Source organism: Rattus norvegicus, chromosome 12 (assembly GCF_036323735.1).
Source record: "Rattus norvegicus strain BN/NHsdMcwi chromosome 12, GRCr8, whole genome shotgun sequence".
In the NCBI taxonomy this organism is placed as follows: Eukaryota; Metazoa; Chordata; class Mammalia; order Rodentia; family Muridae; genus Rattus; species Rattus norvegicus.
In genome coordinates this window covers 41,529,882-41,550,175 of record NC_086030.1, presented here as the reverse complement: position 1 = coordinate 41,550,175, position 20,294 = coordinate 41,529,882, and the positions used below count along the sequence as shown (strand labels likewise).

Sequence of the window (20,294 nt, the reverse complement as noted above, 5' to 3'; positions counted from 1 at the left end):
CCTAGTACTAAGACTCTGGACCTGCAGGTCAACTAGTCAGTCAACTAACATTTTGTGTCGGGCTTGGTTAGGTCATCTCTGCCAATGTGGCAGTGTGGTAGGGCCATGGCATGGAATCTCTGGTGCGGGCATGCTTATTAAGTCCCTGCCGTATAACAGGCACCACACCAAAGGCCTGGGACTAGGACTTAGTGGAGGAGAGCTTGCCTTACATGTATGAGGTCCTAGGTTCCCCAGCACTGAGAAAGAAAGAAAGAAAGAAAGAAAGAAAGAAAGAAAGAAAGAAAGAAAGAAAGGCAGAAAAGATAGATCCCCCTGTAGGTTCTTTGGATAAAGTCATTGGATGAGGGAGAAATGGCTCCGTGGGTAAAGTGTTTGCTGAGCAACTTGAGGATCTGAGTTCAAATTCCTAATCACCTAAAACCAGGCCTGGCTGTGCCTGCCTATACCCCTGGCCTTGGTGGTGTGAAGACAGGCAGATCATCCGCCACGCCCCCAACTCCCACCCCTCCCCCACTCCCACCAACGCCAGCCATTGTAGTCAAAATGGTTAGTTCTGGTTCAACAAGTGGCCCAGTCTCAAAAAATAAGCTGGAGAGCAACAGAGAAAGACTCCAGATGTTGACCTTGGGTCTTCACATGCACACACATGCACACACGTGTACACATTCACACACATGTATGCACATGCACACAAGCACACATATGCACAGATGTGCACAATGCATGTACATGCACACATGCACAGACATGCATCCAATGCACATATATGCACACACGGATACACATGCATGCACATGCACAGACATGCACACAAGTGTATGCACATTCACACAATGCACACATATGCACAGACATGCATCCAATGAACATACATGCACACACATGCACATATGCACACACATGTATGCACCACATACACCAAAAAAGGTGAGTGAGACAGAAGAAAACCCTGGAATTATTTGTAGAATTTCATTCTAATGGGAGCCATGTTGTAAGATAGTAGCCAAGAGCTGAGGGGTGGTGACACCCTCCTTTAATCCCAGCATTCCAAAGGCAGAGGCAGGCTTTCCTCTGAGTTCAAGCCCAGCCTCATCTACAGAGTGAGTTCCAGGACAGCCAGGGCTATACAGGGAATCCCTGTCTCAAAACAAAACAAACAAGCTAGCAAACAAAACATGCTGGAGAGGCGACTCGTGGTTGAGAGCACTGGCTGCTGTGCCAGAGGACCTGGGTTCGTTCCCAGCTACATACATGACAGCTCACACCCGTCTAATTCCAGATCCAGGGGATCTGACACCCTCATACAGACACACATGCAGGCTAAACACCAATGCACATGAGATAAAAATAAATAAAATAATTTAAAAATTATAAAAACAAACAAAACAAACTATCCAATCAAACAAACAAACAAAAAAGGCAATAGCCAAGTTGATGGAGTGTCGGGGAGTTACCAAGGAGGGAAGAGTGGGCTGAGGGAGGTGGTCCACGTCTTAATTCCCAGCATTCAGGAGGGAGAGGCAAGAGAGGCCTGGTCTATGGAGAGTCGTAGGCCAGGCAGGGTGTCACAGTGAGATCCTATCTAAAGAAAGGTGGGGAGAGAAGAAGAGTAGACAGGAGAAGAGATGGCCCCAGTGGCCTTCCCTGGTGTTATTGGACAATCTGGAGTGTGCATTGTTACTCTTTCGCAGTGTTGTTAAATTGACATCAGCTCCCAAATGAGGACGCTGCCAGGTGCCCAGAGAATGGAATCAGAGTTTAGCTGGAATGCTGTTTTTTTCCTCACAGAGCCCACCCCACCCCCGTCCCGCCCCCCGACTCTCCAAGCGTCTGTCTGCCCAAGCGCTGATGCAACCCTGGGGTCAGAGCGCCACCTAGTGTCAGTGCTGTGGAATGACTGCAGACTCAGACAACAGGGCACAAACCCAAACCAGGACTAAAACACACTCCACTTTGCTCTTATCAGAGATTCTCCTGGCCTCAGAGACAGCGACGGGGCGAGGATGGTGTTTTTTGGATTCTGTCTGGGCACGCAGAATAGTTAAATGGCGTCTTGGTGCAAGATGGAGTCACTCTGGCTAAGATCTGGAGGACTGGTGTCAATGTTACAGTGATCCCAGCAGGGAACAGCACGTGCAAAGGACCTGGGATGGGAACAGGGAGCATCAGAGAGGCCAGTGCAGGAGAGAGAAGGGGTGGGGTAAAGAAAGAAGGAAGTGGGGTGCTGGAAAGCTGTGGGAAAACAGGGGCTTGTGTTGGGTGTGGTGTCGGGTAGCCCTCTGAAATGAAGGACTTAGCACAGAGGGCACTTCAGAGTGGAGGACTCGGATCACAAAGGGGTAACCTGGGCAGTGGAGAGCCCTGGTTGTGATGGTCTGGGGTGGGCAGGGGGTCTCTGTTGCAGTGAAAGGTCTGCAGCCTGGAGCTGGCGCTTGAGGCTGACTGGGAGGGACATCGCTGGATTGACTGGGCCAGCTGCAGGCTTACCTGCAGGGCCCTAGCCTCCCAGAGTGACCTGGGTTCCACTTTCCCCTGCTGCTTGACCCCTCCTTTACCTCAGCGGTTGGCGGGGTGAGAGGGGTCGGGTTGGTGAGGGTGGTTGATGGCTGAAGGAGTGGTGTCTGAGGTCATAGCCTTGGTCTTCCGGCCCCTTCATAGGTGCTAGAGACCTCAGACATGGCAGAGTTCCCCACCTCCCTTTCTATTTCCCAGAGGCTGGGGGATCAACCTGCGCCCTGGTCCAACCCTCAACAATTGTTCGAGAAGGCTTTCTGCTGAAGCGCAAGGAGGAGCCTGCAAGCCTGGCCACCCGCTTTGCCTTCAAGAAGCGCTACTTCCGACTGAGTGGGCGGGACCTCTCCTACTCTAAGACTCCTGAGTGGCAGGTGGGATTCCAACACGCCCCGCCTCCCCACTCCTCCCCATCAGAGCAGCTATTCCAAACTCTTGGCTTACTCCAAGTTTAGGGCCAGCCTGGCCCATGCCAGGGACACTGGGCACACATACTCTGCCAGGTGTGGACATGCGGGGGCGGGGGCCATAAAGTCTACACCAAGCATCATAGATTCACACGTAGGATCCATCTGTTCTGACGGCTCTGTGCAGGTGTGTATCCGGGCACTCATTCAACTACGTAATCACCCGTGGTGTGTGTGTGTGTGTGTGTGTGTGTGTGTGTGTGTGTGTGTGTGTGTGTGTGTGTGTCTGGCTGGCTGGCTGGCTGGCTGGCTGGCTGTCCATCTGTGCCGGGCTCTGCACTAGACAGAGAAGCCGCTGTCCTCTGTGCTAATCAGTGTAGCCCGAGGGAGACCAGGACTTGACTTGTGTGTCCGACTTGCATTTCATCAGCTGTTCGGGTTGCCAGGCCGGGTCCACAGATCAAGTGACTTTGGAAGGGTCATTTACCTTCAGGCCTCAGTTTCCTCATCTTCTAACTGGGGAGAATAACAAACAGACCCAGTGTCAGAAGGTGGTTGTGGTGGTTGAGTGGGCTGATGGAAGTGTGGTTCTGAAAGCCACAGCCGAGTGCCATGTCAGCAGCTGCCGTGGCAAGGATGATGGCGGTGCTGATGCTGATGGTGGTGCTAAAAGATTCTAGTGATGATGGTGTCAGTGATACTGACAAAAGCAAGCTCAGACTTAGAAAAACCAAAGCCACTCAGTAGGTGGCAGAGTGGGACTGTGGGGAGGACACCAGAGAGCTATTAGGAATTGAACACGGGGCCTCGAAGACCCCACCTGGTTCCACAGCCAATGGCATGCTGTCCCTGGCCGCCCACAGGTTCACTCATCCATCCCGTTGTCCTGCATCCGGGCTGTGGAGCGTGTGGATGAGGGTGCCTTCCAACTGCCACATGTCATGCAGGTGGTGACACAGGATGGCACCGGGGCATCACACACCACCTACCTCCAGTGCAAGGTAAGGTATGGGGCACAGCCAGGGGTGGGGTCTGTGGCTCAGCCTCACCCATCTTCTTCTGCTTCTATCTCTTGCAGAACGTGAATGACCTCAATCAATGGCTGTCAGCCCTGCGCAAAGCCAGCGCCCCCAACCCGGGCAAGCTGGCTGCTTGTCACCCTGGTGCCTTCCGCAGCGGGCGCTGGACCTGCTGCCTCCAGGCCGAGCGCTCAGGTGAGATGGTGTCTGTGCCACAGGCTCTACAGTCCCCAGTCAGCAGCACTGAGCTTCCACCTCGGCGTGCTGTGCAACCTCGAGCACGTGACTTAATTTCTCTGTGCCTCAGTATTCTCATCTGGGAAGTGGGTTTGAAGATAGCCGCTACCTCCTTGGTCCTGTTAGCTGATACCAAGTGGATATATTCCAAGTGCCATCTGCTGTGCAGTATTGGTACATGCAAGTTCTGTTTCCAACATTCCTACTATGTGCCAGCTGCCCAGAGTAGAGACAGTCAGACTTATTGAAGTTAGATGGTGATGTGGTGACAGTGACAGTTTGCTCTGCTATTATTGCTGGAGATGAATCCCTGGCCCTGAGCCCTCCACCATTGACCTGCACCCTGGCTCTAGCCAGACAATTACAACAGTATTAGAATGACCAACCTGAGGCTTTGTCTGAGGCCGAGTCCCAGGGCAGGGATCGGGAAGGCTGCCTGGAGGAGGTGTTGCTTTGGGTGGCTATCGTGGAGTTGAGAGGGTGAGTGAGGATGTGTAGAGCAGAGATCAGGCTGAACAGAGGGGGCTAGGGCAGGGCTAATGGATCATTATGGTCTGTTTTAGCTCTCCTCCTTCTGGGATAAAACACTCTGCACCTTAGGGGAAGAAAGGCTTAGTCTGGCTTGAACTTCCAGATCACAGTCCGTCACTGAGGGAAATCAGGGCAGGAACTTGAGGCAGAAACCATGGAGTAACGCCGTTTGCTGGCTCACCCACTGGTTCACACTCAGCCAGCTTTCTGATGCAGCCCAGGACCACCTGCCTAAGGAATGGTGCTGCCCACAGTAGGCTGGACCCACTCACAATCAACACAGATGTGACCACGGGATAATCTGATCTGGGCATTCTGTGGCTGTGGAATTTTGAGACCTTCCTCTCAGTTGGCTCTACGCTGTGTCAAGTTGCTAAATCTCAACAGGGTCAGGGTTCATGATAGAGGCAAGGAGGCTGGGGAGGAGGCTGAAACCCATGCAAGAGCTACAGGATTGGGGGGTGGGGCTTGGCTAAGAGGAGGTGTGCACAGGTGTTGGGCAAGCTGAAGGCAGGGTGTGATTGTGCCTGGAACAAGGCTTTCCTGACAATGTGTGTACCCTCAGCTGTTGGCTGTAGCCGCACACACTCAGCTGTCACGCTGGGAGACTGGAGTGACCCACTGGATCCTGACGCCGAAGCCCAGATGGTGTATCGCCAGCTGCTCCTGGGCCGAGACCAGCTCAGGTGGGTGTCACGTGCCTTATCCTGCTGTGGTCTCCTCACATTCATTCACCCCTGAAGAAGTGTTTCTCTCCCTCAGGGCTTCATGTAACCCAGGCTAGCCTTGAACTCACTATGTAGCAGATGTCCTTAAACTTGAGATCCTCCTGGTTGTACTTGCTCAGTGCTGGGCTTACAGGTGTGTGCTAGCATGCCTGGTTTATAGGGTGCTGAGGGCTGAGCCTCCAGCTCTGTGCATGTTAGGCAAACTACTGACTGAGCTGTAGGCTCAGCCCGTTTTCTTCCCTTTCTTTCTCTGTTTGCCCGTGCTGGGGGTGGAACTCAGAGCCTTATACTGCGCCAAGCTTCCACTCAGTCCCATTTATCCATCTTCTATCGCACTGGCTAAGCTTTTAGAGGTGTGCGGGCCACCATGGGGCCTCAGTGTTCAGGAATTGAGGGCTTAGATGTGTAAAGCAGACTGGGATAGTCTCAGTTAAGGCTTCTATGGCTGTGACAAAATCCATGACCAAAGTGACCTCTAAAAGAAAGCTTTTAACTATGGTTTGAGAGGTTTAGAGTCCATGATGGCCGACCAAAGACATGACAGCAGGAACAGCTCAGAGCTCACCTCTTGATCCCAAAGCAGGAGGCAGAGAGAGCTTACTGGGAATGGTTTGACTTTTGAAACCTCAACTCACATTCCCAGTGATATACCTTCTTCCACAAGGCCATACCTCCTCTCACAAGGCCACACCTCCTCTCACAAGGCCACACTTCCTCTTACAAGACCATTCCTCCCTTCACAAGGCCACTCCTCCTCCCACAAAGCCACACCCCCTCCCACAAGGCCATACCTCCACCCACAAAGCTACTCCTCTCCTGAAGACCACACCACTCAGAAGGCCACAACTTCTCAGAAGGCCCCACCTCCTCTCACAAGGCCACACCTCCCCCTAAAGGCCACACCTCCTCTCTCAAGGCCCCTCCTCCCACAAGGCCACTACTCCTCCCACAAGGACACACCTCCTCCCACAAGGCCATACTTCCTCACAAGACCACTCCTCCTCCCACAAGGCCACACCTCCTCTCACAAGGACACACCTCCTAATCCTTCCCAAGCAGTTCCCCCAACCAGGGACCAAGCATTCAAGCATATGAGCCTGTGAGTGTGGTTCTCGAAATTCAGATCACCCCAGGAAGCATTGGAACTTACAGTATGGGGGCTCCAGAGACTGAGGCATGGTGTTCTATATAACTTGGCTTCTGAGCCTTCCTGGTATCTTGGACACCTCCCCACTTCCTCCCCTGCCTCTACTTCCTGGCCTGAAGAGCTTTGTTACTTAGTGTTCCATCCCACTATAGAGAAGGTTCTGTACTGAGCTGCCTGGATTTAGATCTGGGCCAGTTAGGGGCTGTGTGGTTCTCTGCTAGTCATTTGGCTTTTCCATGCCTTGTATAGAAAACAAGGCTATAGGATACTGACCTCATAGTGAAAGGACACTACATAACCTCCCATATGTAGGAGATATTATTATGCTGTGTGGCCTTAGGCAAGTTCCTTGATCTCTCTGTGTCAGTGGTTTATCTGAACAGGGTTACTGGTAAGTACCTACCTCATGTAAGGTGACTGTGTAAGTAGATGAATTCATGTGTGTACAAGGCTTCTCGGTGTAGTGTCTGCTACTCTAGAAAGGTTTGTGGTCACTGAGTGGTGATAGTTTGTGATGATGGTGGTGATGGTGATGATGGTGATGATGATGATGGTGGTGGTGATGCTGCTGCTGCTGCTGACGACGACGACGACGACAACGACGACGATTGTGGTGGTGATGGTGATGAACCTGATTTCCTACAAGCAGCAGAGAATCTTGGGTAGGAGCAGCACTGTACCTCAGAAACCAATTTTGCCTTTCCCTATCAACCCTCAGGCTGAAACTGCTGGAGGACTCCAGCCTGGACACAGCTCCAGATGTGGACCCTGGGAAGGACTCCAGTGCTGTAGATGGTAAGCGAGAAGGGTTCCATTCTTGTCCCTTACAAATGTGTGCCCCAGTACGCCAGGCACACCCCCTCTGTCCTCCTGCATGCCCTCTTGTTTCCAGTTCACCAGTGGGACAGTATCCTGGTGAATTTGGGAATTCTTTTTGTATGGGGGGGAAAAAAAACCTACAGCTCCATGGAGTGGGCTCTGGTGACAACCACCAGGAGCCTGCTGAACCTGTGGCCTTTTCTTTCCTACCAGGGCCCTGTGCTGAGGTTCTAGCCCAGCAGAGGGAGGCCACCACCCGTCTGCTGCAGGTACTTGAAGACTTGGAGCAAGCCCATGAGGAATTCCAGAAACGGGGCTAGGGGAAAGTGGCCCTCTAGGACACTGGATGCTGAGAAGGTGCCAGAGCCAGTTGGGGACAGAGCCACGGGGCTTCCCTGAGCTTACTTTGGCCTAGGCATCTTCATTGTCGTGGCTTGGAGCCTCCCAAAGTGTGGTCCTGTGTGCCCTGTAGCCAGCCAGGGCATAGGAACCTTTAAGAGGGCCCAGCCTTGTACCGACTGACCAAACCTCACTTCCTTCTCTGAGCCTGGAGCCTCAGCTTCACTGGATACAGCTCCTCCAGTACCGGTGGAACCCATACCGGTGGCACCCATCTCACCCCAAGCTGCTGGGTGCAGCTGTACCTGAACTCCAATCCTGGCTGATGCAGAAAAACACTCAATATGCTTGACCAGGAACTTCCCGTGTTATCACTTCCGTGGGCCCCGGTGACCTCACAGATCCTTCTGTACCCCACTTTCATCTGGCAGTCCCGGCCTCAAGCTTCTGGGACCCGGTGTTCTCGGAAGAACGGACTGGGAGCCCAGCATGCCAATTTGGAGCCTCGAAGCTGGACACGGGCTCTTCCTCCCTCCTATACCCTGTATAAAGTGACGTGTGAGCATGCTTAGCTGTGAAGTGTTAAAATCAGGGTACCCTAGGGGCCAGTGAGAAGCTTCTTAGCTAGAAATAGAGGTTCCCAGGCTCTGCCCTAGCTACTGAATGCATTTAAGGATTTGGAGGGGCAGGTGTGTGAGTCCTGGGGCTCAATGGTTCTGTGGGTTTGAGGTGTGGCTTGAGAGTAACCCACAGAGGGGACACAATCGGCTGGCAGAGCTGGAAGAGCCTGTGAATCCTGAGTTTGCCTAAGGAGAGCTCTGGACAGGAAAAAAACCTCAAGTCCATCAGGCTGGATTCCGAGCACTAGGAAAGGTGTGGCGCAAGGTCCATGCCCTGCTCCCCTCCCCCTCCCCCACTGCCCCTAGCTTGCTACTGTCTCTCAAGCCATCCTCGGTGTTCCAAAGGAGCACCGTCACCCAGCAGGACAAAAAAAAAAGACCTGACAAGGAGAAAGACCATTTATTTCTCCACCCACAGTGGGACTGGTAGATTTTTTTCCCCCAAAGGAGCAATTGCTGGCGTCCCTTTAAAGCTTGGCTAACTTCCATCCCAACAGCCAATCCTCAGAGGCGGAGCTGGTGAGTTGCCTGGGCAACGGACCTCTGGTTGGCCTGAGATGATCAGCCACCCACCGCTTATTTCCAAGCAGGGAGAAGTTAACGCTTTGCTGCTCGCTCAGCTCAATGCGTGAGCCTGAACAAGGCCTCCCCATCGCTCCTGAAGCCAGAAGTGGGTCTCAAATGTCCGGAGCGTTTTAGTTGGGGAGAAGCCAGTACAGAGGCAAGGACGATGTCTTTGCCTGGGATAGACAGAGGTCAAGAGATGGGCACAGGAGGAAGAAGTAAGGGTCCCGGAAAGGCAGACACAAGCACAAAATAAGATAGCCTCGTCCCCAGTGGCCTGCGAAAAGCTACTCAGTAACCCGGGATTTCTACCCCGTTTGGCTTTGCAGTGCTCAGTGGGCAGGTGGCGGTGCTGACGTGGGTTAAAGGGTTGAGGCTCAGGGGCAGACTTGCCCCTGAAAGCCTTACAGAGTCCCCACTATCCCGTGCTTGACTCAAGTCCTGGGAGGGGGACAAACCTATAGAGCTTGTATAATGGAGACACAGGTGGAATCCACAGGATGTGTCATGGGAGTCTTTCTGTCTCTTTTCTCCCCAAGCTGGGAGAAGTCAGAGGCACGTGGGTGTACGTGCGTGAGTGCGTGCGTGCAACAGGACACGTGTGCGTTCGTGTGTGGTGTGAAGGGCAAAGCGCCATCGTTTCCATAGGGAAGTCGCCCTTTCTGGTGGTCCTATCTCTGCTGCTCTTGCCGGAAGCCACAGGTTGGAACCAGCTGGCCTGGTGTGCTTCCATCACCCCCCACAGCCACCAGCCAGATCCCCTCAGCGCTTCTGGCTCCTCCCACCTGGTGGAGGGAGGCATGTGCCGGGCTAAGGGCGAGGCAAGAGGGAAGGCAGGCAACTCAGGCCTCAGGCCTTAGCCATAGCCTCAGAAACACCCTGGGCGGTGAGCTCAGCCAGCACGTTGTCTAGGTAACTGGCGTCCGGATAGCCGTGGCCAGTGAGGTTGGAACCAAACTCCGTCTTGTGGTGAATCTCGTTCCACACCACGGTGTCTGACTCGCCCGTGGTGTTGGATGTTCCAATAGTGAAGATGAGTCTGCGCTCCCAGGCGGTGATGAGCAATCTCAGCACCTGGAGGAAGAGGGGTGGGGTGGGGGTGTATATCACAGGCAGTCTGAGCCTTAACCAGCTCCATTACCATCCACTACATAAAGTTCTGCTTCTTTCGGGGCTTGTCATCAGTACTGACCAGGCTTAGACCCCACTCTTGGTACTAAATAGTTACTTTGTGAATTAGTTCCCAGGATTAAAGATCTGGAGATTTCACAAGACAATCTAAACGTGACTGGCTTCCTGGTTAAACAGTAAAATCACGTGACCCAAGTGTGAAGATGAAGGTTTTGAAGAGCTGCTTGGGTTCAAATCCCGGCTCTGCCACTTGGTCGCTGTGCGACTGTACATTAAGTTCATTGCCTTCCCTGAACCTTTGTTTAGCTAGTGAAGAAGAGGAAGCAGATTCAGGACCTGTTGTTTAGCGTGCTGGCTTAGAAAGCAATGACAACAGGGATGAGGGCAAGGGGGAGCATGCCTAAAAGATGTGGAGACCCGGTGGACACCCACCTTCCGGCCCTTCTCATTGTTGGGTAGGTAGCAGTGGCGAGGAAAGCCTCTGGCGGTGAACTTCTTGCCTGGGTTGGGATGTTCAGGGCCCTGTGGGGACAGCAGGAGGGTTTCAGACCACAGATGGAATCTTGGGGGTGGGGGTAGGGAGGCAGAGAGTCGGGGCTGTTGCCTGTGAGGCTCACCTGGATGCCCGTGGGGATGTCATACACAATGCGGATAGTCTGGGTGTCTGCAAAACCAGGGAGCGAGTGGGGGATGAGGTGAAATTCCATCTTCCCAGGTGGCTGTGTCCCTGTCTTCTCCCCATAGATGGCTTTGCAGGTAGGGCACTGCAGGCTGCCATCCTGAGAAAGGTGTGCTGATGTGAGGTCCCCGGGGGTCCCACCGAGCCCCCACCCACTGCCCACCTAACCGCATGGCCCCCACCCACTGCACGGCAGCCCACCTTGTGGCCCACCTTGTTGCCATTGGAGTACATGGCCACCAGGCAGAGCAGGTGGTACATGTGACCGCAGCGGCCCAGGCGGCCCACCAGCTCGGGCCGCACACTCTTGTTCCGGAGCACGCCCTCATAGCCGGATGCTGTGACCAGCCGCTCCATGCAGATGGTACAGTCCTGGATGGCCAAGGAGATGGGGGAGGGCCATGAGGAAGGCCATAGAGGGGTACAAAGTTTGGGCGGGGATGGAAAACCTTGGGGCTGACTCCCTTGCCTGATTAGCCCCGGAACAAGAGGTTAAATGCTTAACCACCCAAAGCAAAAGCCGGAATGGAAAACTTCGCATAAAACCCATCTATCACTATGACGGACAGGTGTGACGCTCTTAAACTTAAGCTCCCCGCCAAGACCAAGTGAGTTCAGTGAGACCAGGATGCCTGGGAGGAGACTGGTCCAGGGTGCTGAGGCTCCTTGGCTGGCTCACCTCATCAGGTGGATTTTTCACCTTCTGCATGTACCTCCGAACCACATCCTCGGGATTCTTGCCTGCAGAGAGATAGTGGGACGTGTCTCTTCGGAGACGTGTCTCTTCGGAGGAGTGGGGGGGGGGTCAAGTGCTGGAGAGCAGGTAGGGGAGCGGCAGGGAGGGCGGGCTCGAAGGGGGAGTTGAGGGCAAGCAGAGGCAGGTGCATGCTGGGTCCTAAGAGCACTGCGGTTGTGTTTGGGGGTCACGCGGGACCTACTTTTCTTGAGGTGTTTTTTCTTGGTCTTGCGGCACACACCGGGCACTCCAGGCACAGGCTTCACATCGCTCTTGCTTACTGGCGGCGGGTGCAGGATGGGTTTGGGCGCCCGTGTGAGGCACACTGGCAGCCCGGCTGCACACAGCAGGATCCCGGTCATTCCTGGGGGTTGGAGGATGGGGAGGGGAGGGTGTAGCGATTAGGGGTGGAGTCATGACAAGCCACGCCTTCCCCTCGTAGAGTTGATGGGGCGGAGGGGGGGGAGTGTGTGCCATAGGTATTTCTCCAGACGCTGACCCTACCCACTCAAGAAAACCATTTCAGGTTAAGGCTAAGCAAACCCAAAAGAAAAGACCCGCCCACCAGTTCATCAAAGGGGCGGAGCACATAGGCTGGGTCTTACCTGCCATAGGCGGGGCCTCATGGATTGGGTCTTACCTGCCAGGGCTGGGTGGACCGGGCCAGTGCCATTCAAGTTCTTCACGGGGAGCGCCGGAACCCTGAGGGGATCAGAAGAAGCTCAAGCTGGACTGGCTCCAGCACAGCCCTGGCTTGCTTTCACCTCAGGGCTCCTCCTGACACACCCTAACTCTTCTGCCTCTCCACCATCTGGATGAACCTTCAGGAAACTCCTTTCCGTCTTGAGCACATATCAGCGATGGGTACAGTCAGTGGACTCTATTGGAAACACCGCTAGGCCTACTTCTGACTCTTGCTTTTAGAGATGCTCTTATGTAGCCCAGGCTGGACTCGAACTTGCACTCTAGCTAAGGATGACCTTGAACTCCTAATCCTCCTGCCTTCACCTCCATCCGGTGTGCTGAGCTTGCACGTGAGTTCCGCCATACTCAGTAGTAGGTGGGGCTGGGGATTGAACCCGGGGCTTCACAACGCGGCAAGCACTCTACCTATTGAACAACATTTCCAGGCTCAACTCCAGACTGCCTCCTCCCACCAGAGAACATTTGGGCCTCAGTTCTCTCCCCTTCTCTGGCTTGGAACCCAACTATCAGTGAGTTAGCGCTCTTAAGGTTTGGTCTATAGAGCACCGATTCCTGCAGAACACTCTGGAAAGAATTCAGGTATGCATAAGCTGGGAAAAAATGTTCTGCCTTTCTGAGTTTCTCAACTCATCTGAGCACATGAAGGCTCTCATGAGTCCAACACGAGTCCCCTCTACAGATGAAGAGATCCTGGAAAAAGGTATTCTTTGCCTTTTGGGGTCAACCACAGTTGCTTTTATTTCTTAGTTCAGCCACTACGTGGCTGGCAACACATGGCACATCCCATCAGCCTTCATAAACCAATTTCTCTATGTGTGGTACAGGCATGATGTGGTGCCTATGTTTTTTTTTTTTGTTTTGTTTTCTTGTTTTTGCAGACTAGCTAACATCACTGCCGCCGCCGCTGCCACCACCACCACCACCACCACCACCACCACCACCACCATCATTTATAGTCACCTCTGTCCCTGCCATCACCATCATCACCATCCTCACCATCCTCACCACCATCACCATTGTCACCTCTACCACCATCATCACCACTTTCACCATCGTTATCAGCATCACCATCATCATTGTCACCGTCATCACCATCAACATCATCACCACCTAGCCCCATCTTTGGAGGAGTGGCTGGGACAACCTAGAGTCACTAAGCATTGCTCCCATGGGAGGAGGGGGAGGGGAGGAAAGAGGAGGGAGGAGGGAAAAGGGAGTACGGATGGGATGAGTCCTGGAGTCTATGGTCAGTGGATGTGAGATGAAGACACTGAGCCTCAGTTTCCCTACCTTGAATGAGGAGTCTTGTGAGAATCCAAGAGCCTCTCCTTCTGCGGTGTGGTGGGATTCTCAAAAGGGAAGGACTGGGCAGCCATGTGACCTACCTCAGGCTCTATCACAACCTTCCAAGACCTTCCTGGAGGACAGCAGCACCCTAATTTATTACTATTCATCTTTACAGGGCAGCAGCGAGGGGGACACAGCCCTACCCTTCCATCACACCTATCTACGATAACTGTGCGGACATACTTGACTTCATCTCTGCCTTCCCACTTCTCTTTCCTCAGTGCCTCACAAGAACTCCCCTTTTCTTACTCAGGACAGTGTATAATATGGGCAGGGAGGAAAACATTTAGCATGCACACCACTACCCACTCGTCTCCTATCAGTGGAAGGCATGACTACTAATCAATCCCAGTTCTCCAAAGTCCAAAGAATCCACAACACAGCTCTCCAGTCAGCCTTTATCAATCAAGATGGTCAGAGTGCTACCTTAGATACATGATGCCCAAAGTCTGGTTCAAATGATTCCCCATCTTGCTGAGTCTGTCCCTGAGAAATTGGTAGGGAAACCCCAGGAAAAGTATTCTTGATTGGCCACAGTCGTATGTCAAGAAAAGCTTCAAAAACCTTTTCTTTCCCAAAGAGGCCAAAGGTATAAAAATTAGTTTGGCTAATTTTGGGAGGAGGGTTGTGATGGGGCCTGATGGTGCAGCGTCTCTGTGTCGTAGGGGACAGTCCCGAGGTGGCACACACCCTCTTGCAGTCTGCAAGCTGCCTGAGAGAACCTTCTGTAGCCCAGTTCCCATGCCGCCAAGCGTGGGAGCCTTGGGGGGTGGCCCTTTTGATGTGGGAAGACACTGCTTCCTCTCAGGCATCGAGAAGATCTCCTTGGACAAGCACTGTCACCTAGAGCCTCCAGAAGGGGGAGTAGGGTAGCCTTCACTTCTGCCCTGCCTTCTTGGGGTCCTACTTGGTAGAGGGTCTGAGGACAAGCTTCCCGGGGGGCAGGCCTGAGCCTAACTACTGTTCCCAGTCCTGGTCAGCGGCCCTGTGACCTCAATTCTCTATCCTGTTGAGGCTGGCCATCTGATCGAACCTCTGCTGCGCTCTGAACCTCACTTCCTGTGTATGTACTCTCTCACGCTCCACACCAGCTGTGCTCTCCTTGTAAGTACCAGGCTCGTTTCTACCCCAGGGCCTTTGCACCAGCTAACCCTCCCTCAGACGGCTCTTCCCCAAGATGTTTAACTAGCATCCTCCCTCAGAGAGGTCTTAGGTTCAACACTGCCTTCCTAGACAGCCTGTTCCTCCTAATCTTACTGCTTTCTTGGCATTAGCATGGATGTAAGGGAATCTTCATGCACAGTCAAGCCCTGTACCATCTGGCCCTTCTCTGGCCTCCCCTCCTACCTCTCAGTCTCCTTCATACTCAATGGGTTTTCATTTTTTTTTTAAGTTGGAGACTCAGTCTCTCTTCTGCCTTCGCATTTCTGTGACTTCCCCCACTATATCCCCAACTAGGCCTCTCGGGATGACACTGGACAGAGAGGAGCGTGTTAGCAGATGTTGCACAAACCTGTGCCGTGAGCATATCAGGGTGATGGCGGGGTGGGTGCTGTGCTGCTCTAAGCACACTATCCCTGGTTCTCCTCTGACCTATATCTTAAGGAAGCAGCTGTTCAGGGAACACCTGCAGCTTGTGGGCTGCCTTCATGCTGAGATGACAATGCTCAGGAGACCTCCTGGAGAACAGAACCCCACCCCCACAACCCCAGCATTCTTGAAGGAAGGAGTCCCCAGAAAGGATGCTGCTAATTCCTCTCCCATAACAAGACCACACGGAAAGAACCAGGTTCTCTTTCATAGCTCAGAGGCTAAGGCAAGATGCTCCATTTGAGGGGTGGGAGAACTCATCTCCTTCTCCAGCCTGAGAAGGAAGGAGGCCCACTTGGTCCCTTCTCCCACCAGGAGAGCAGAGACAATACTTGTGCCTGTTATGGCGGGAGGGCACAGCATATAGGCAGAATGCCGGGAGATTCCATCACTTGCTGTTCACCACACCATTGCCCGTCTTTTTTTTTTTTTTTTTTTTTCATCTGAGCACCTCAGCTACATTGTTTCCACATCAGCTTCCACATCTGTCCTTTGACCACAGGCTCAGCTCCTTTTTATCCATGAGGGACAGAATTCATCTCTCATTGAGGATCTGGGCATTTTTCATCTTGTTTTCTGGTTGTGTGATTCTACTCTTATCTTGTCTGCCAGATTTCTAGCTCTGGGAACCACCCAACCCTGTGACCCTAGGACTGAGGATGGATAGCAAAACAGGCTCCCAGTACTGACCAGATAAGAAAGTAGCTTACTAGCTCTGGGGTCCCTTGGTTACACTTAAAAACAAGGGCTCCAATTCCAGATGTTACCCCCTAATTCCCAAACAAGATCAGAGCAGATGTCAAATAAATAACATGGGTACCACTACTACCAAATTTGCACCCGTGGCAGACATCACCAGTCAATCCCAGCACTCCCTCCCACACAGCTAAGATGTAATTTGAGAATCAACCTCAATATCATACTCCAGAAAGCCCATACTTCTAGGGCAGGGACACCGGAGAGACAGTCTATCATGGACCCCTGCACCTGGCAGCATGGTGAAGCCCAAAGAAAGGAAGTGACTTCATTTTGGCCACCCAGCTGGCCTGTGCTGTTCTTGGCTGGAATTTCTAGGTCTGACTCTGGCCTGACCCCACCAGGTTGGCCAGAGTTGGTGGTGTTATGGATCTGAGACTTATAGGGTTAGGTAAACCCACAGAGCTGGACCACAGAGCTAGCTCAGGAGTTGTACAAGTGACCTCAGGACAGGCCATCGTCTACCCATCAGATCAAGTCACCATCTTTGGGAGCAAGATCCCCACTAACTCCTCATATAGGTTTCCTGAGTCAAGAGCCTTACCAAGACCCCCTTATAGTTCCGAGTTTCTGTATCTTTCCATCTCCCAGAAGGCCCAGGCTTGCCACACTATCTGATGGTGGCTTTCATGTCCCTTACAAGCCTTAGACCTTCTCAGGATGCCTAACATGCACCCAGGAGCCGCCAGGGGAGCCCCCCAAAGCTCTGGTCTCAGTTCAGGTAGAGAGGAGAGAGAAGTGAAACTGTCTCACTGGGGAGAAGGAAGTCCCCCACACTTCCCAGGTGCTGACCCTGTGCTCCAGTCCACCTTGTGGCCACCTTCTGCCCTTATGATCACCCCAGGACACGTACTGCACCCCATCTGTGGAGACAAGGCAAGGCCCGGAGATGCAGCCTGAGGGCTGGGGTCACCATCAGTGATCCAGGGCCTCACATTCATGTTGTCTTACCCTCACTGGCCAGCTCTGGCCATCTGCAGGTCTCAGTTTCCCTTTCTTAAATGACACCCCACCCCCACCCCAGCTACCTCCCAGGGTGTACATCCCCCACAACCTGAACCCCTGGCTGGCATTTAGGATTTGGATTTTTCCAGTCCTCCTCTTACAGATTGATTTATTTTGCTTGTGTGTGTGTGTGTGTGTGTGTGTGTGTGTGTGTGTGTGTGTGTTATATCTCACGGTCTGCCCTCCCCAGAGCTCCGGTGGAGACCAGGTAGGGGAGGACAGGCTGGGTTGCCGTTCCCACGCCCCATGCAGGCGCAAACAGGAGCAAGTGGCTCAGTTTCCCAGGGAGTGGGCAGGAAGTGCTTCAGGTGGGGGCCTGGCTGGGAGGTTTTGGGTTTGACCTTGTGGTGAGGGTGTGACCCTGCCTCCTCATAGCTACCCTGGCCAGGAAAGGGGGGGATGGGTGGGAAGCCAGGCTCCTCCCTTCCCGCATTCAGGCTCCTGCAAGACTTGGGAACTTTTTTCTTTTTTTTTTTTCTTTTTAAAGAGCCATTTAAATGTAAAGACCTAGAGAGAGATAACATGTTGCCATTCAGCAGATACAAAATCACAAGAAATAAACAAGGGTTGGGGATGTGGCTAAGCGGGTAGAGTGCTTGCCTAGCATGCGTGAAGCCCTGGGTTTAATCCCCAGCACCACATAAATGGGCGAGGGTTGGGGCACACCTGTAAATCCAGCATTAGAGAGGGCAGGAAACCCAAGGACCAACAGTTCAAGGTTGCTCAGATATGTAGCAAGTTCAAAGTCAGCCTAGGCTACATGAGACTCTGTCACACACACACACACACACACACACACACACACACACATATATATATATATATATATATATATATATATATATATATATATATATATATGGATGGATGTCATATGTGTCACATATACGTATATGTCATATATGTGTGACATATATGTATATTAATTTAAATCACCTCCCCATATATAGCCAGGCACTTCTCCCCACAGCTGAAGATTCATCTCAACACTAGATTAAACCAGTTAAAGCAAGCTGGGTCCCACCTCAACGCACCAGGCCAGCTCCTGCCTCAGAGGCTTGCATGGTCTGTTCCTACTGCCTGGAAAGCTTGCCCCTGCCTCCCTTCCAGACATGCTGTCCCCAAAGAGTCTCTTTAGGCCAGGCTAGCCTTAAATTCACGGTCTATCTCAGCCTCCCAAGTGCTGGGATTATAAGTATGCTGTGGCTCTCAAGCTTTGAACTCAGGTCATCAGGCTTGGCAGCAAGCACCTTTACCCACTTGGCCCCCCATGTTGGAGATAGAGGCTATGTAACCCAAGATGGCCTCAAATCCCCAGCCGTCCTCTTGCCTCAGCTTCTGGAGTTCTTGGATTAAGTGTGTGCCACCATGCCATAGAAAGGGAAGGGCAATAGCAATGACATTTTATTTTATTGGTTTTCTTTGCTTTTTCTTTTTTGTTGTTGTTATTGTTTTTTGTTTGTTTGTTTTTGCTTTTGTTTTTTGTTTTTTGTTTTTTGGTTTTTTTTTTTTTTGAGACAAGTTTTCTCTGTGCAGCCTTGGCTGGAACTCACTCTGTAGGCCAGGCTAGCCTCCAACTCACAGAGATCCACCTGTCTCTGCCTCTCGAGTGCTGGGATTAAAGGCGCGTGCCACCATCACCTGCCTGGCTTACTTTGTTAATTTTTAAGAAGGGCTGAACTGTGGTTCCTCTGCTGCACTAACCACCTTCTAGCACATCCCTCTCACGGGCTGTTTGCCTTGATTAGGCTGTAAATCCTCAGAGGCCAGAGACCTGTGTCCCAGCATTCTCCATGCTGCCTGCCACACAGCGGTTCTTTAACAAATGGGAATTCGTTGACAGACAGACAGACAGATAGACAGACAGACATAAGTTATGCAGAGGAGCTGGAAAAGATGTCCAGTGAACACCCTCATGGCAGGGAGAAAACTCACAAGGAACAGAGAAAAGAAAGGAGAGAGGTGAGGCTAGGGAAATAAGCCAGCCATAGGCTCGGGGATGGGGGTGGGGGTTGGGAGTGGGGAACTGGGGGATATAGAATCACTGAGGAGGCTTTGGGGGTTCAAACAGTGCCTGCTTGGTGCCTATTTTCAGTTGGCAGTGTTGTACAGGGAGAGCAGACTGTACCGTGGGAAACACACAGGCCCAAGAAAAACACATGCTAGACAGCAGCCTCTGTCGTCAGTCCTATTTTTACAAGTTGCAAAAACCAAAAACCAGAGAGGGCAATGGGTTTAGCTAGATCACACAGCAATGACGTTGAAACTGGGCCCCAACTTGGCCTCTGTTGCTTCACCTTGGGCTTTATTACTCTGTGGGAGCCACAGCCTGGGACAGCAAGAACATGTGGGGGAGGGGGGTAAGGGAAGAGGACACCATCACCTTGGGCAAGCTAAGTTGAAAGTATTTGACCAGAGCAAGTGTCATGGTTTTTTGGAGCCTTGATTTTGCCCTCTGAGAAGTGGCAACGCTAGGGGCCATCACTTGGGTTTCTGTGATAGAGACTGGCAGTCCTGGCAGGGTCGTGAGATGGGACTGGGGACACGGTGCATGTTCAGTAAACAGAAACAGGTCGGCAGCTGTCCCCCCCATGTGGGATGGAAAGTCTGACTCTGTTCCTCTACCCAGCAGCTGTGTTCCACAGTGATGGACGCTGACCTCCCGTGAGACAGGGCGGATCTTCCCACCCTATATGTCCCCCCAGTCCCACCCTGCCAGCTGGCTCCCGGTCCCAGCACAGGGAGAGTGGAAAACACCCTTGGCTTGTCCCCACCGGCTGTGTGACCCTAGGCAGGTTGATCCCCTTCTCTGGGCCTCTCTTCTGGTTCCCCCTTCCAGTGAATCACATCATAGACCAAGGACCCCCTTGTCCCTCTGTACAACGGTCACACCTAGTGTGTGATCTCATACACCTGCGAGCCCTGGACAGGTGTCAGGTGGAACTCTGTCTGATGGGTGGAGAAACTGAGGCTGGACCAGTGAGAGGACTCCTGAAGGCCACTCAGCTGGGAGGTGGGAAAGAGGAGAAGGGAGGATGTGAGAGAAAGGGGAAACCATGGGGGCGGGGCACAGAGAACTGTGGAGGGAGTCGCAGAGACCCAAGGACCTAAGTGTAAGATTCCAGAATTCCAGAAAGAATGAGGATGGTCAGAGCCATTTAACAAGGAGACACAGCTGCCAGTGTGAGAGCCCACCCAGAGAGAAGGCAACGTGAGGATACCAGAGGGAGGGAGGGAGGGAGAGAGAGAGAGAGAGAGAGAGAGAGAGAGAGAGAGAGAGAGAGAGAAGGGGTGGACACCCTGATTCTGAGGGGGTAGGACCTTGAAGGTGGCCAGCCCCACCTCCTCCTTGACCTTGGGTTTCTGGGCTTCAGAAGTGTGGGTCAGTGGGTGAAGGGAAAGACTCAGCTTCAGAACTGG

The 20,294-nt window shown here is 52.7% G+C and overlaps 2 protein-coding genes across 8 annotated transcripts in view; one reads left to right on the top strand and one right to left on the bottom strand.

Annotated features, from left to right (window-relative positions):
* Positions 1 to 8,311, top strand: part of Rasal1 (RAS protein activator like 1) — a 33,093-nt gene extending 24,782 nt beyond the window's left edge. For 3 of the 4 annotated variants that reach the window (XM_006249395.5, XM_017598399.3, XM_039089599.2), the window contains 6 exons: positions 2,716 to 2,888; positions 3,785 to 3,922; positions 4,000 to 4,135; positions 5,274 to 5,394; positions 7,302 to 7,378; positions 7,616 to 8,308. In XM_006249395.5, the coding sequence (XP_006249457.1) occupies positions 2,716 to 2,888; positions 3,785 to 3,922; positions 4,000 to 4,135; positions 5,274 to 5,394; positions 7,302 to 7,378; positions 7,616 to 7,722 (752 nt within the window). In that variant the 3' untranslated portion in view covers positions 7,723 to 8,308. Of the gene's footprint in view, positions 1 to 2,715; positions 2,889 to 3,784; positions 3,923 to 3,999; positions 4,136 to 5,273; positions 5,395 to 7,301; positions 7,379 to 7,615 lie in introns of all 4 variants that reach the window. The other variant, NM_001108335.1, reaches the window with a different exon arrangement.
* A 431-nt stretch (positions 8,312 to 8,742) lies between these two features.
* Positions 8,743 to 20,294, bottom strand: part of Dtx1 (deltex E3 ubiquitin ligase 1) — a 31,182-nt gene continuing 19,630 nt past the window's right edge. For 2 of the 4 annotated variants that reach the window (XM_039089884.2, XM_006249412.5), the window contains 7 exons: positions 12,112 to 12,173; positions 11,674 to 11,835; positions 11,415 to 11,476; positions 10,937 to 11,107; positions 10,674 to 10,835; positions 10,489 to 10,578; positions 8,747 to 9,999 (listed from right to left, as the gene is read on the bottom strand). In XM_039089884.2, the coding sequence (XP_038945812.1) occupies positions 9,775 to 9,999; positions 10,489 to 10,578; positions 10,674 to 10,835; positions 10,937 to 11,107; positions 11,415 to 11,476; positions 11,674 to 11,835; positions 12,112 to 12,173 (934 nt within the window). In that variant the 3' untranslated portion in view covers positions 8,747 to 9,774. Of the gene's footprint in view, positions 10,000 to 10,488; positions 10,579 to 10,673; positions 10,836 to 10,936; positions 11,108 to 11,414; positions 11,477 to 11,673; positions 11,836 to 12,111; positions 12,174 to 20,294 lie in introns of all 4 variants that reach the window. The other 2 variants (NM_001427621.1, XM_063271659.1) reach the window with 2 other exon arrangements.